This window comes from Ambystoma mexicanum, chromosome 4p (genome assembly GCF_040938575.1).
Source record: "Ambystoma mexicanum isolate Mex_15411 chromosome 4p, UKY_AmexF1_1, whole genome shotgun sequence".
In the NCBI taxonomy this organism is placed as follows: domain Eukaryota; kingdom Metazoa; phylum Chordata; class Amphibia; order Caudata; family Ambystomatidae; genus Ambystoma; species Ambystoma mexicanum.
The window spans coordinates 413,967,101-413,980,904 of NC_090927.1; the positions used below are offsets into that span (position 1 = coordinate 413,967,101).

At 47.5% G+C, this 13,804-nt stretch overlaps 1 protein-coding gene across 3 annotated transcripts in view; it reads left to right on the plus strand.

Annotated features, from left to right (window-relative positions):
- The window catches only part of NBAS (NBAS subunit of NRZ tethering complex), a 3,456,930-nt gene that overhangs the window by 2,995,771 nt on the left and 447,355 nt on the right, over window positions 1-13,804 (plus strand). For all 3 annotated transcript variants that reach the window (XM_069605942.1, XM_069605943.1, XM_069605944.1), the window contains one exon: window positions 5,729-5,924. In XM_069605942.1, coding sequence (XP_069462043.1) covers window positions 5,729-5,924 — 196 coding nt within the window. The remainder of the gene's footprint in view (window positions 1-5,728; window positions 5,925-13,804) is intronic.

A 13,804-nucleotide genomic window follows, 5' to 3' on the forward strand; every position in this document is an offset into this window, starting at 1 on the left:
CTGCTAGATATGCCCTTTGATGGATACAACCTCTTTGGGGCTAAAGCGGATGAGACACTCTAGAAATGTCAGGCGTAGAAAGCCAAGGTCAAGTCCTTAAGCTTGTACGTCCAGCAGCCTTCCAGGTCAGCCCTGAGGAGTCGGGTTTACGACCCTTCTCCTTCTTTGCCCAACCTTGTTGGGGCAAGGTGCCCTCCGGCAAGCAGCAGCAGTGCTGTACCCCTTCCCTCACCAGGGCAGAGGTCGTGGAGGTGTTATTACAGACCGTTCCTACAACGGCTCCAGAGGCAAACGCTCTATGAAGAGACAGTCAATTATTTAACCCCACTGAGGGGAGAAATTACCCTGTTTGTCGAGGAGTAGCGTTGAACCACTTCCAACACTAGGGGCTTGCAGGTCGTAACTCGGGGTCACTGCCTCTCTTTTAATCAACACCCTTAATCCCCTCATTGCCTCTGGCCCAGCTTTTACTGGAGGTGGCACGTCAGCTTCTAACAAAGGGTGCCATAAAACTGGTGCCCCCTTCAGGACGAGGCAAGGGTTGGTACTATTTTGTTTTTACTTTCTGGTGCTGAATAAGAATGGGGGACTACATCCCATCCTGAATCTGAGACTATGACTGTATACCTGCACACGGACAAGTTCAAGGTGGTCACTTTGGCTCAGATCCTGCAGGCCCTCGAATTTCAAGACTGGTTGATTTCCCTGGATCTCCGGAATGCCTACTTCCATGTGTGTATCCATCTCAAGCACAGGATTTACTTGAGATTTGTAGTATGAACCTCCCCCTGGCACTTCAGGGACCTGCCATTTGAACATTCTTCAGCGCCAAGGTATTCACCAAGATGCTGATGGTGGTAACGGCTCACCTCAGAAGAGAAAGCATGTATGTCTTCCCCTAACTGAATGAATGGTTCATCTGAGCTCACTCCCTAGACCAGAAGTCGGCACATTTGTACCACACATGCAGCCATTTGCACAGTTTGGGCTTCTCCCTGAACTTCAAGAGGTTCCATGTGTTGCCATCTCAGTTTCTACAGTTCATTGGCGCTCATTCTTAATCACCTGGCTGGGTAGGGACTTCCCTTCCGAGGATCGGGTGGCAGAACAACCTCCATGTGACCCATGTCTTTAGTCCAAGAGGCTTTTCCCAGCCTCCGCCTGGCCTCCTGTATCCTGGTGGTGCTGGAGGTCCGATTATGTATGAGGTTGCTCCAGTGGCTCCTTTGATGTCTGTGGTTTTCTCCTTCCAGGGTGACATGTCAGTTTCAGAGAGGTTATCTTGAGATCTCCTGTGGTGGGCTCTGCAGGACAACGTGTTGTAATGGGCATTGCTTCAGCAAAATAGGCACCCTACTGACCATAGTTACATATTCCTCACTAAAGGGCTGGAGTGCTCACATGCAAGATGAACCAGTGAGTGGGCTTTGCACCCCGGCAAAAGCCCAGGAACACATCAGTTGACAGTAGCTGCATGATATAAGGCTTGTTCTAGTTTGTTTCATTCTATGGGCAAAGTGGAAAGAGTGGTGCAAGGCTACACGGCAAAGTAGAAAGCGTGTGCTAAGGGCACAATAAAGCAAGAGGAGTGTGCAAGAAGCATGGTAAAGAGAAAGAAGGTGCAGGACTGCACTACAAAGTGGAAAGAAGTGAAACAAGACAGAAGAAGAGATACAAAGTGAGAAGAGGGGTTAGAAGTCAGAGTGGTCACGCAAGGGTGGAGCAAAATCCCAGCGTTTTCGATAGTTTCTGACACTGCCCCATGGAAGGAACTGTGTGAACTATTGTTTGAGATCAGAGGGGTTTAAGCTTGGGGAAGGGAACCCTGAGATGCCCGTACAGACGCATTGAACTTTTGTAGGCGAGGCCTTGGGGAAGGGAACCCTGAAGGTCTAACCAGAACTGCTTTTTTTTTTTTTGTTTGCAACTGGGAGGAGTAAAGCTTGGGGAAGGGAAGCTCAGGCGACCCAAACACTTTGTCAACTGTATTTGCTGCAGAAGCTCTATGTGGAAGGTACCAAGGGCAACCCTGTTGATCTTTTTTTTTAAACTGGCAGAACTCGGGAAGGAGTAATTTATTTATTTATTAGCATTTATAAAGCAAAGAGCAGCCCTGGGTCATTGTGGCGCTTAGGGAAAGGAACCCCAGGCGACCCAAAGGCTTTGTGATTTTTATTCGCTGCAAGAGTCCTACATGGAAGGGCAAACCTGTTTGTGTTGAACTATCTTTTTTTTTAAACTGGCAGACCTACAGCTGATGGTAAGGCCACCTGAAACCAATAGTGATTTACATTTCTTTTGAGTCACCATTTTTTCTTTAAAAGACCCTAGAACACATTTTGTCTAAGAGTGAGGGCAAGCATAGGTTGCGGCATAGATTTTGGTTTTGGACTTACGGACATTGACTGCCCTTAGAAAACATCAGTTGAGGCAACAGCCCCCTTAGAGTTAGGGCCAGTTAGGCATTACACCAACCCAACAAAGTTCTTCAATAAAGGTTTTTTCAAACTGTTGCTTTTGAGTCTGTGTCTCTTGATACCATGCCTGTCTCACAGGAGTGTTTCTAGCTGTCTTCCCTCCACCAAATTCTTGTACTGCTGTTGGTGCCTATCCAAAATTAGAAATCTATGGGGCTAACAAATCCATTACCAGAGCAAATTGCTTACATCTCTGTATTGTTCTTTCTGATGGATGTTCCTCCCACAGATTCATCATTGCCCTCTTAACTTGTGCCTCTTGACTCATAGCTCTCATACCTTATTTGTTCTGCATTCCCTTAGCTGCTGAGTGTTAGGGAAAAAGTTAGAACTGAGGCTATGGGGCGCGGTGGCTCCATATATATTGGCCCCAACCTCATGTGGGGCGTGCATTGCGCCGGGAAGTATAGCACTCTGCCCCCTGGTTACAAAATCTTTTCCGAAGGTAGCTGGCACTGGAGTGAATATGTATGATGAGGAATCTGTAGGTGGAATATCCATCAGAAAGAACATTTCCGAGAGATAAGTAGTTTGTTCCTTCGTGACACTAAGCTGTAAGGGGAACAGGAGTTGTTATTCCTCCTGGGTGTTGTAGAAGATAGCCCTTAGTTCCTAGAGGCAGAGCTCCATCTCTTCCTGTAAGATGTTCATTTTCAATTTTTCATTGTCTTTAAGTGTCTTGTTGTCCCAAATTGTGACGGCCCCATTTGTTCATTGATTGTCAGCGTGTCTTCAGCCACGTCAAGTAATATCCCTGTAATGCTGAAGGTCACCTCATTTATTGACCCCATGGCATGGGAGGGTGAAGGCACCTGAAAATCCTTGGAATGTATTCATCGTCTGGGTGACACCCACCATCCACATTAATGACATTATGTGGCAGCGCAAGACCTGGCTGCATTATTTAATACCATTGAGACGAGTAGAGACACACACCAGCCATGTCAATTCATTTATGGACAGGATCAGCGACATACCCCCAAACAGCATTATTTGTTTGGACCCCAGGTGGCAAGGAAAGGTCCACCACTAACTGACATTTTCAAAGGCTCAAGTTATGAGGGAGAGGCGCATTTTCCACAGAAATATTTATATAGCTAGGGGGCAGGGACATATCTACCTAATTACATCAATCAATGGGCTTTAATGTCTGAAAGAGACCACCATGGATGTAAGTTTCGTGAATGTCTCTGAGAAGTGTGGACATAGCTGCCCACATTAATTATTTGATACCTTTGGTGATGAAAAGAGGTTGACAGCCCACAGGCTCCAAGCAGCAAGAAGACAGCTAGTCTCATTACTTCATTAATTTCCTTGTGCAGTGAGGATAAATCCTGGCTCCTCAGGAATTTGTTAATAACTTTTGGGTGGTGTGGAGAGACCCAATGTCTGCAGTGGTGAATGGTCACACCGACATCAATTCATTAATGGCCCCATGTACTTAGGAGAGACGTGCTGCACACATGAATTAATGAATATCCCTGGGCAAGAGAGAGACATCCACTGGCAAAATTAATTTTTCAGTGGCATTGAGCAGGAGGCCCTCCTGGCTGCATTCATTCATTCGTGTACAGGGAGAGGAGGAGAGATCCACCCACGGCATCAGTTAAATAGGTGCTTTTGTTTGTGTCTCTCTAACCACCTAACAACATGAAGCTGTCTGTGAAGTGGAACAGTTGCCCTGCTGTTCTTTCTCCAGCCCCGACTGCACATACTTTTTCATGCATTCCACTGGTTTTCCTGCCCTCCCAACGATTCTCTTTAACCTCACTAAACCTTCATACACCCCCCACTATACTGCACTCCCCAACCTCACTGAATCTCCTAGTTCCCCACAAATCCTAGGACTTAGAGGTTGAGTGCACGACTGATCGAGGTAAAAGCATATGGTGAAGTGTCCGGATCTGAATGACAGAGAAGAGGGAAAAGAGAGAAGAGGACAAAAGGTGCTGGAAGGATAGGTGTAGGCACAACACGGTTGACTCATTGAGGTGGCATACAAGAACAGGGTTTTCAGGACTACAGCAAGGATCTCAAGACGAGGGGGGTTGGAGAGGCCTCATGAGGCCACAAGTAGGAAAGGAAGCGCAGGTGTTTAGGTTCTTCGAGGAAGCTTTGGGGGCTTATCCTGGTATTAGTCATCCCTAACCTGTGCTGCTGTCTAGGCCTAGCCTGCAGGTGAAAGTTCCCTCAGGAGTCTAGGACGCGAAGCATGAGGGATGAATCAACAGAACGAACAGCTAAGACTCACCCCCGTGACTGTGACTGAAGGCTATATCTAGGGATGAGTTCACCAGATTTAGGCTATTAAACCCAGGCACTTTATTGTCCTGTTCTTGTATTTTCCTTAGTTTGCCCACTTCTATAATGATCCCTATTAAATCTGTGTCCTTAAAACACTTATCTGCTGTGTCCACCTTACGTTGATCGTACTCTGATTTATGGCACACGCACTTACTGCCTCCACTTTTCCTGTCTTTCCTCCTCCTCCTTCCCCCTTCTTTTTTTGCCTTTACCCTTTCTGCTTTTTCTTCTCCTTTTTCCTCACTTATGTGCTTGCCTTCACTAGTGTATCAATAACAGTCCTTCGTCATATGAGGCTTTGATTCCACTCACTCACTTTTCCTCCCTGTGCTTCTCCCCATAGCCTTGCCTTACCCGTTTGCTCCGGCAAGTGCTCTATGCATTCTCCATCCTTGTGTTTTTGCTGCTTCCCCCCTAGCCTTATGCCGCTTCCTCTACATTCCAATATCCCTTTACCGATGAAAAGGATAAGATTGTTATGGAAAAACACAAACTACTGTTGTCTTGAGTTGTGTGTTGCATACTTGACGGTATTACTAATTGACCTGCGTGCAAACTGTAAAAATATCTAACCTTTCCGCTGTTTGGATGACATTATTGATGTTAAAAACTTAGTATTTAAATGAGTTTAAACTACTTGAATTTCTTGTTTCTCAATGTGGCTGTGCAAAAAATGAACCTGGGCTGTTTTGAGGAAGCAAACAAAACACGATCCATAGATCAGAAGTTAATGTGTTATGCAGTTCTCCAAATATAGCACTTTTCAGAAATGATGCATGATAAATATTGTACTAGTAAATTGTTTTATTATACATTGGCATTAGAGTCCATCTTGCCCCAGTTGTGCATGCCATAGTGTGATTTGACAACTATTGATTGGGTTAGATTTTTCTTGATTTCGCTTTATTGAGCTTGGTAACCCTAACGGCTTTCTACATGAATTTCAGTGAACGTCTGGTGTCCTCTGACGATCTCTTGGAGTGGTTGCGGCCATTTTGCGGAGATGATTCCTTGCCAGTGAAGCCTCGCATTGATGTATTGCAAATACTGGAACAGGCTTTTCATCTCTCTGACAAGGACATCAAACTGCTTGTGTTTTTCCGAACGCAAGCTGTCCTGAAAGCCTGCTGGCCGAAGAGACAGGTACACCATTTTTTACCTTTACAACATACTTGCCAACCCTACTGATTTAGGCAGCAGGCTACATGTTTGTAAGCAGTCCTAACGCCTACAGATTTGGGTGACAGATCCTACTGCTTTTTACAGGGGCAGGTCATTTATGTGACTCTAAGGCAGGCTGCTTGAGACTGGCCCAGGACAAAGCATGCAATGAATTAGTCTGTCTGTCTTTGTGGTGGGCAGGTAACTGATTACTTTGAGTGATGAGCTCCGACCAATCCAGTGACCGGACAGCTATATGACTCTGCCCTCCACTGTGGCCGGCACAGGCCGCAGGTGAGCCACCAGTGAAGGCAATTTGCACAGCGTACCACCATCTGCCTATCAGACTGAGGAGGGTATCAGTCTCCATGTCGTTCAATGTGCAACTTGCATTGCAGGAATAAATATGTATTGCTCATGCTGCTGCTACAGAACAGTGGCAAACGTTGCCTACCAGCTCTGTGTGATTACCTTCTGTGAAGTTAGGTCATTGAATTTGGTGTTAATTTATCATTCTGAATTATACATTTTAAACGTTTGAACATCTTTCCATGTTGTGCTGTTTGATGGGTTGTGTATTTTAGAATGTTGCAGTGGTGCCAACAATGTATGTTTTGTATTTTCCTGTGATTTGTTATGCAAAGTATTATTTTTGAAACTTGAAAAATCCTACAGAATGTTGGCAAGTAGGTTACAATGAACAAGATAGATAAACTATTGTTTGACCTAGACGCACAGAATGTTCACATTCAAAGTTTTGATTATATTCCTGTTCCCCTCATTCCTATCCTAGCAGTTCTTTTAGCACTGATAATTCCACTGACAAGTTTTTTCACTACTGTATATTTATTTTATTTACGTCACAAAGCCACTTTAGAAAGCAGTGCTAGGGATAATTGTTGATAGATCGCTTGGAGGCTCATAGAAAGCTTATGCAGTCCATTTTCTTGCCAAGGAGTATACGCATTCTGAAACAGATTTAAATATAAGTGGCCCAAGTCTGAGCAATAGGTTTTTGGAATTCCAGAAGGAGGAGTCTTGTTAATAATAGTCTCATAAATTCTTTTTCAAAGGTTTGCCTTTCTCCCGCAGATTCCACATCTCACAGATATCCTCATCCAGCTCTGCTGCTCGGAATAGCTTTAACAGGGGGCATTGTGGACCTTGACTCGGTCGGCGATCCGTCTTGCTCGGTGCTCGATCGTCGGCTCCGGACGGGATGTCGGGCGTCATATATATATATATATATTTCTGAGGCTTGTGGAATCTGCTTAGATCACATGCTGTGCATAACATCTAGTGGAAGCTGCAGAGTATTACAGTTTGGTTTTCGAAACTCGAAAATGGGCGTCGACGCAGGACGTGCCAGTAATACTATCCCTAGTGTGACGTCCACTGTACCCATGATCCCTCACGCGTCTAGGACCCTCAGATTGTTTTTTTCCGTCATACTGGTCGGAAGCATTCCGCAGAGTTCCCTGGCCTTAGCCATACTTTTGCAAAAATATTGTTATGTTTCCCCATTTCTCCACCCCAACGTCGAGTCACCGAACTTCCACACTCAACGCCGGCTCAGAGAAAGAATCGACAGTCGAGAGCTGCGTGAAGGATTTGGGCCTCGGAAGGCCTCTGGCCTCGGCCCTGCAAGTAGGGAGAGTGGGGGGTGGACATACTCTACATATATAGGTATATAGGTACATTCTTATATATTCCTACACTAATTAGCCCGCTGCCACAAGGTGCGTATGGAGGGTACCCCTTTCCAATTTTGCCCCAAGTGCAACCGCAAGTACCCTTGGGTTGACAGACACGCCACGTGCAATCTCTACTTGCCGAGGGACCAGCCCGAGGTGAACTGCAGAGCGTGTAGTAGGTTCAAACCGAAAACACTAAAGGACCATTCGATCAAGCGTTGGGCCCACCACGCCAGGCGTCAAGAGGCCATGGCAGCCGAGGGCACCTTCAGCGATAGCAGCAACGCCATGCTTTCGGACGGCGAGGGCAATGTGGCATCAAGAGACAGCCAAGCGCAAGTCCCCGACCTCGGAAGGTCGTCCGGCAAGGCAGCTATGGGGAAAACCCCTGGTGACACAAGCGCTACCCACAGTACTTCCACAAAACACATGAAGTCCAACCGAGACTCGACGCGCACGTCGAGTACTCGGAAAGAGGCACATATAGAACGGACCGAATCAGTGTCCTCTGGGCGTTCTCAATCTAGATCGCCGCATGACTCCAGGCAACCATCCAATGTTGCTAAGAGTGCCTCGCTCCCCAAGGTAACGGAGGTTCGATCGTCGGAAGACGAAGCTGACCTCTATCCTCAGACCGCACTCCAGGAGTCGGTGTCAGCAGGCTGCGTAACGGCTGTCCCCAAGTCCCAACCTCCACGCTCGAGAGATAGGGACACTACCCCCGAACCTCGGCGCCAGGCGTCGAAAGGCTCTGAAGGGGCGAAAAAACAGGGTAAACACTCTTCCACCCACGGGGAAGGGGGACAACAACAGAGGAAGCAGTCCCAGCCTCCTTCCACACCTCAAAAACATTCTACTCCACATACACAGACGGACAAGTCTCAGTCTTCGGTTATCCCAAAGACCCCAAACCAGTAGGTCTAGTCAAGATAAAACAGGGAAAGCCCTCCAAGAAAGAGTCATTCCCAGTTCAAGAGCATGGTCTAGTGATGACATAGACAGAGTCATGTCAAGGATGTCATCATTGGCAGATTTCTACGCCAAGAACCCTGAACACTTTCTCTCTTATACCCCCGACGGGTCAGCACCCTCAGGCTCTAAGGATCCAATACCCCCCAATTAAAAAGTCTCGGGTTGAAGCACCAACACAGTCTTCAGACCCCTTCTGTATACAGCCCTATTCTCAATACCAGGGAGATCCATCTTTTTGTGAGTATCCAGATTTGGGCATGTTGGAAGAACAAACTGGGACGGGCTACTATGGGGATGATGAGGTCCAAGAGGAGGAGGAGGATGACCCAGAAATCTACAGGGTAGATTGCCCGGTAGATAAAGAACCCCCGGTTACCGACTCCACTGTCGACAACCAGCCTCTCTTGAATGAAGTTCTCTCCAGAGCGGCAGAACACTTCCACATTGACACCCAAGGTGCTCAAGAAGAGAGGGACTTTGCCAAGGAGTTAGTGGGAGAAAGAAGACCTGTTGCCCAGGCCATGCCAATCCTTAAGTCAATCCAAAGAAGAATAGACCCTTCCCTTGTTAATCCCAATCTCACTAGGGCAGTAAACCCCAGAATTGAGAAGCTTTTCAGGGCAGCCCAATCAGACCCACTGTACATAAGGGGGCATCTGAAACCGGATTCCCTGATAGTTACAAACACCCGTAAGAGGGCGGGAACACCCTTGTCATCGTCCGAAGCTCCTCCCGACAAGTAGAGCAAGAAGATTTATGGCTTGGGCAGGAAGGTAGCCTCCACTTCCGCCTACCAGGCAAGGATTGCCAACTCCACCACCCTGCTGGCGAGTTACAACTGCCACCAGTGGGAAGAAGTTGCGGCACTCATAGATTCTGCCCCAGAACCCTTAAAAAGCCAATTGGCACGAGTTTCGGCGGAGGGAAGAGCCGTATCCGGTTGCATTTTAAAAGCAACCTTTGATGCCGCGGATAACGCCGGCAGATTGATAGCAGAAAATACTGTTATCAAAAGGCATGCTTGGTTGCGGCAATCTGGGTTCAAACCCAAAACCCAAGCATCATTAATAGATAAACCGGTGGAGCTGGATCTATTGTTTGGATAGGCGGTCAAGGACGCGCTGAAAAATGCCAAGGACGAGTATGAGACACTCAAATCCCTAGGCCAACTAACCAATAAACCCCCAAACCAAAGAGGGAATGGCAATTTTCATCGCCCACGCGGACAAAATTCCCAGAGAGTATCAAACTATTCCCAGGGGCAGGGTACACCATGGAACAATAACAACCAGCAATCTACCCAAGGTTATGCCAGGGGTAATAAGAGAGGACGTGGTAAAGATAGAGGTAGCCCCAGTAGAGGCGGCGGCACGCCTTCACCGAAACAGTGACGCTCCATTCAGGGTCCCTTCTCACGCATCCCCAGTAGGGGGACGCATTTCCAACATCACCCAAGCTTGGGAAGGGATCACATCAGACAGATGGGTGCTGTCCACAGTGTCCGCAGGATACTGCATCGAACTGTTAGAGCGTCCCCGGAACCACCCTCCACGACAAAAAATACATTCTTTGGACCGCCAGAAGATCCTGCTCGAGGAGATCGTCAATCTTCTAGCAAAAGACGCGATAGAACTCGTCCCGGGACACCAGGTAAACAAGGGTATCTATTCAACTTACTTCCTTGTGCCAAAAAAAGATTTGACAATGTGCCCGGTATTGGATTTACAGCCTGCAAACAAGTATGTCAAGCCCCAAGACTACTCACCAAGAGGTAATCCCCCTCCTAAAAAAGGGGGATTACATGGCAACATTGGACATGAAAGATGCCTATTTTCATATTTCCATGTTCCCAGCGCACAGAAAGTACTTGCGCTTCAAGGTGGACAGTAGGCACTACCAGTTCAAGGTACTGCCCTTCGGGATAGCTTCGGCTCCAAGGGCCGTATGTGTGGTTCCTCCACCGCCAGTACTAAGGTACTGGCGGTGGAGGCAGCACCACCTACGCAGGGAGGCAATCCCGGTGTACCCTTACCTCTCCGACTGGCTCATCACGGGGGAGACCCCAGTAATTTGCACAACAAACATTCAAAGAACGATCAACCTCCTCTTCGAATTAGGTTTCTCAATAAAAGAGAAAAAGTCAAGTCTGGTGCCAAGCACCTCCAAACAGTTCCTAGGAGCTATCCTAGACACGCAAGAGGGGTTAACCTTTCCATCAGAGGAAAGAATTCGGAATATACTGCTGCAAATTCAAACCGGTCGCCAGATAACGGTACGCAAAGCAATGCATTTGCTGGGCATGATGGCGTCATGTATTTACCTGGTCGGCCACGCGCACCTGCGCCTGCGTCCCATGCAGGAATGGTTGGCGAAACAGTGGTCTCAGGCAAGTGGTCAGTGGGACGATCTAGTGGTCGTTTCGCCAACACTTGTTCAAAGCCTTCACTGGTGGACAAGAGAAAATCTGTCCAAGGGGAAACCCTTTTATGATCCCAAGATACAGGCAGTAGTCACAACCGATGCATGCCTGACAGGGTGGGGGGCTCACCATCTCCACCACACAGCTCAGGGTCTCTGGTCTCACTCTGTGGCCAAGAATCATATCAACCTGCTAGAGCTTCTGCCAGTATTCAGAGCGCTTCAAGCGTTCGAGCCCTACCTGTTGAATCTATCAGTGCAGATGCGAACGGACAGCACCACAGCCATGTTTTACCTGAATAAGCAAGGAGGGGCTCGTTCGCCAAATCTGTCCAAGGTTGCCCAGAAAATGTGGATATGGGCACTCAGACGGAACATCTTCATGTCATCTCAACATGTTCCAGGGGATCTCAATTATCTGGCGGATGCTTTGAGCAGAGATCCCCTCCCAGAGGAACACGAATGGGGTCTACACAGAGAAATCGTAGAAGATATCTTCTCTCAGTGGGGTTTCCCCACTATAGACCTATTCGCCACAAGCGAAACCAGACAGTGCCCAGGATTTGCGTCCAGGTTCCCCCAGCCAGACACCCAGGGGAACGCCCTGTGGATGAACTGGTCAGGGATGTTTGCGTTCGCTTTTCCACCAACACCTCTCATCAGGAAGGTGGTCAACAAGATGAACAGAGAATCGATGACGCTCGTCCTAGTTGCTCCCATGTGGGTGAGACAGCCGTGGTTCCCACACTTACGCAGACTAGCGGTGTGCAAACCCATTAAGCTCCCGGCCTGGTACAACCTAGTGTCCCAGCACCAAGGTCAAACAGTGCATCCTCAACCCAACTCAATGAACCTGGCAGCATGGCTCCTGAGGTCATAGAGTTCGGACATCTCAAATTACTGCAGCGATGTAAGGACATCCTAAAAGAATCTAGGAAGCCAAACACGAGGCACTGCTACTTTGACAAATGGAAAAGATTTGTTATCTGGTGCCAGAATAAGCAAATCAACCTGGTTGATTGCACTCCTTCCACAATTGTCACATACATGCTCCACCTGCTGGATGCAGGAGTGGTATTTAACTTACTGAAGGTACACCCGCCGCGCTGTCAGCATACACCACCTCCCGTAACAAAGTGTTGTGGTGGAATATACCAATGGTAAAAGCTTTCATGGAAGGAGTAAAGAGACTTCACCCTCCTATTTCAAACCCACCACCAGGATGGGACCTTAACGTGGTGCTATTTAAACTCAAGGGCCCCCCATTCGAGCCCATGCATAAAAGCAGTCTCAAACACCTGACTTATAAGACAGCCTTTTAGTAGCAATTACATCTATAAGAAGGGTCCGTGAAATTCAGGCTCTGTCAGTGCAGGATCCATTCTTTACAGTTAATGAAGATAAATTGGTTTTACTTACACACCCTAGGTTCTCACCTAAGTTTATTTCTAAATTCCACATGAACCAGTCCATCGAGCTTCCGGCTTTCTTCCAAGACCCACAAAGCTCGGCTGAGGTGAAACTACACACCCTAGATGTGCGTAGGGCAGTCCTCTACTATGTAAACAAGACCAGACCGCTAAGGAAAAGAGACCAGCTGTTTGTCTCCGTAGCTACAGGCAGAGAGGGAAATCGCATCTCTAAGTGGATTGTTAACTGTATCCAGCTGTGTTACTCCCTTTCTGAAATAACTCTGCCTTTCACGCCAAGAGCCTACTCTACAAGAGGCATTGGGGCCACTCTGGCTTTCATTGCAAATGTACCCCTTGACACCATTTGCAAAGCAACTACTTGGAGCTCTATTCACACTTTTACTCAGCACTACTACATTGACACCCATTCCAAGACAGATACTAAAGTGGGACAAGCGGTTCTAAGACATTTATTTGCTCATGACCCTTCTCACATCCCACCTCCTTCTTCTAACACTGCTTGCTAATATATGCACAGCATGTGATCTAAGCAGATTCCACAAGCCTGAGAAGGGATACATTACTCACCGTAATCGTATTTCTGATGCTTCTATCTGCTTAGATTCACATGCAACCCACCCTTCCTCCACTCTGAGAGAAGGCGCATGGATGCTTGTAATCTTATCTTTCTATCTATCTGCTTGGATTATCTGTACTCGCGCTACTCCTCATGCTACCCCATGTCAGAAAAAATATAATCTGATGGTCCTAGACGCGTGAGGGATCATGGGTACAGTGGACGTCACACTAGGGATAGTATTACTGGCACGCCCTGTGTCCACGCCCATTTTCGAGTTTCGAAAAACAAACTGTAATACTCTGCAGCTTCCACTAGATGTCGGCCTATGCACAGCATGTGAATCTAAGCAGATACAAGCATCAGAAATACGATTACGGTGAGTAATGTATCCCATATACCACATCACGAGGCCCCCTACCTCAGTTCCTTTTTTCCGTGCGCTCAAAACACTGCTTTAGGAACACAGTGATCAAGTCTTTGACTCAATTTTTCATCAGAATTCTATTTTTCATTCGACTGCGAGATGTTCGTACCTCGGTTGAAACCTGAATCCTGGAGTTCTGACTGCCACTCCAAAATGTCGGTTACTGACTTGCATGAGATATGCCTCTGGTGCCTCGGCACGGGTCACGACAGGAAGGGGTGTGCGTGGTGCACTAAAATAAACCCGATATTGGTGCGCGAATGGACTGCCAACCTTGTCTTTGGCCAACCGCCTTCAAAATCTCCAGTGTGGTCGACCGCCCGGTCCTCTGAGGCCGAGACTGAAGGGCCTACCCCCAAAAA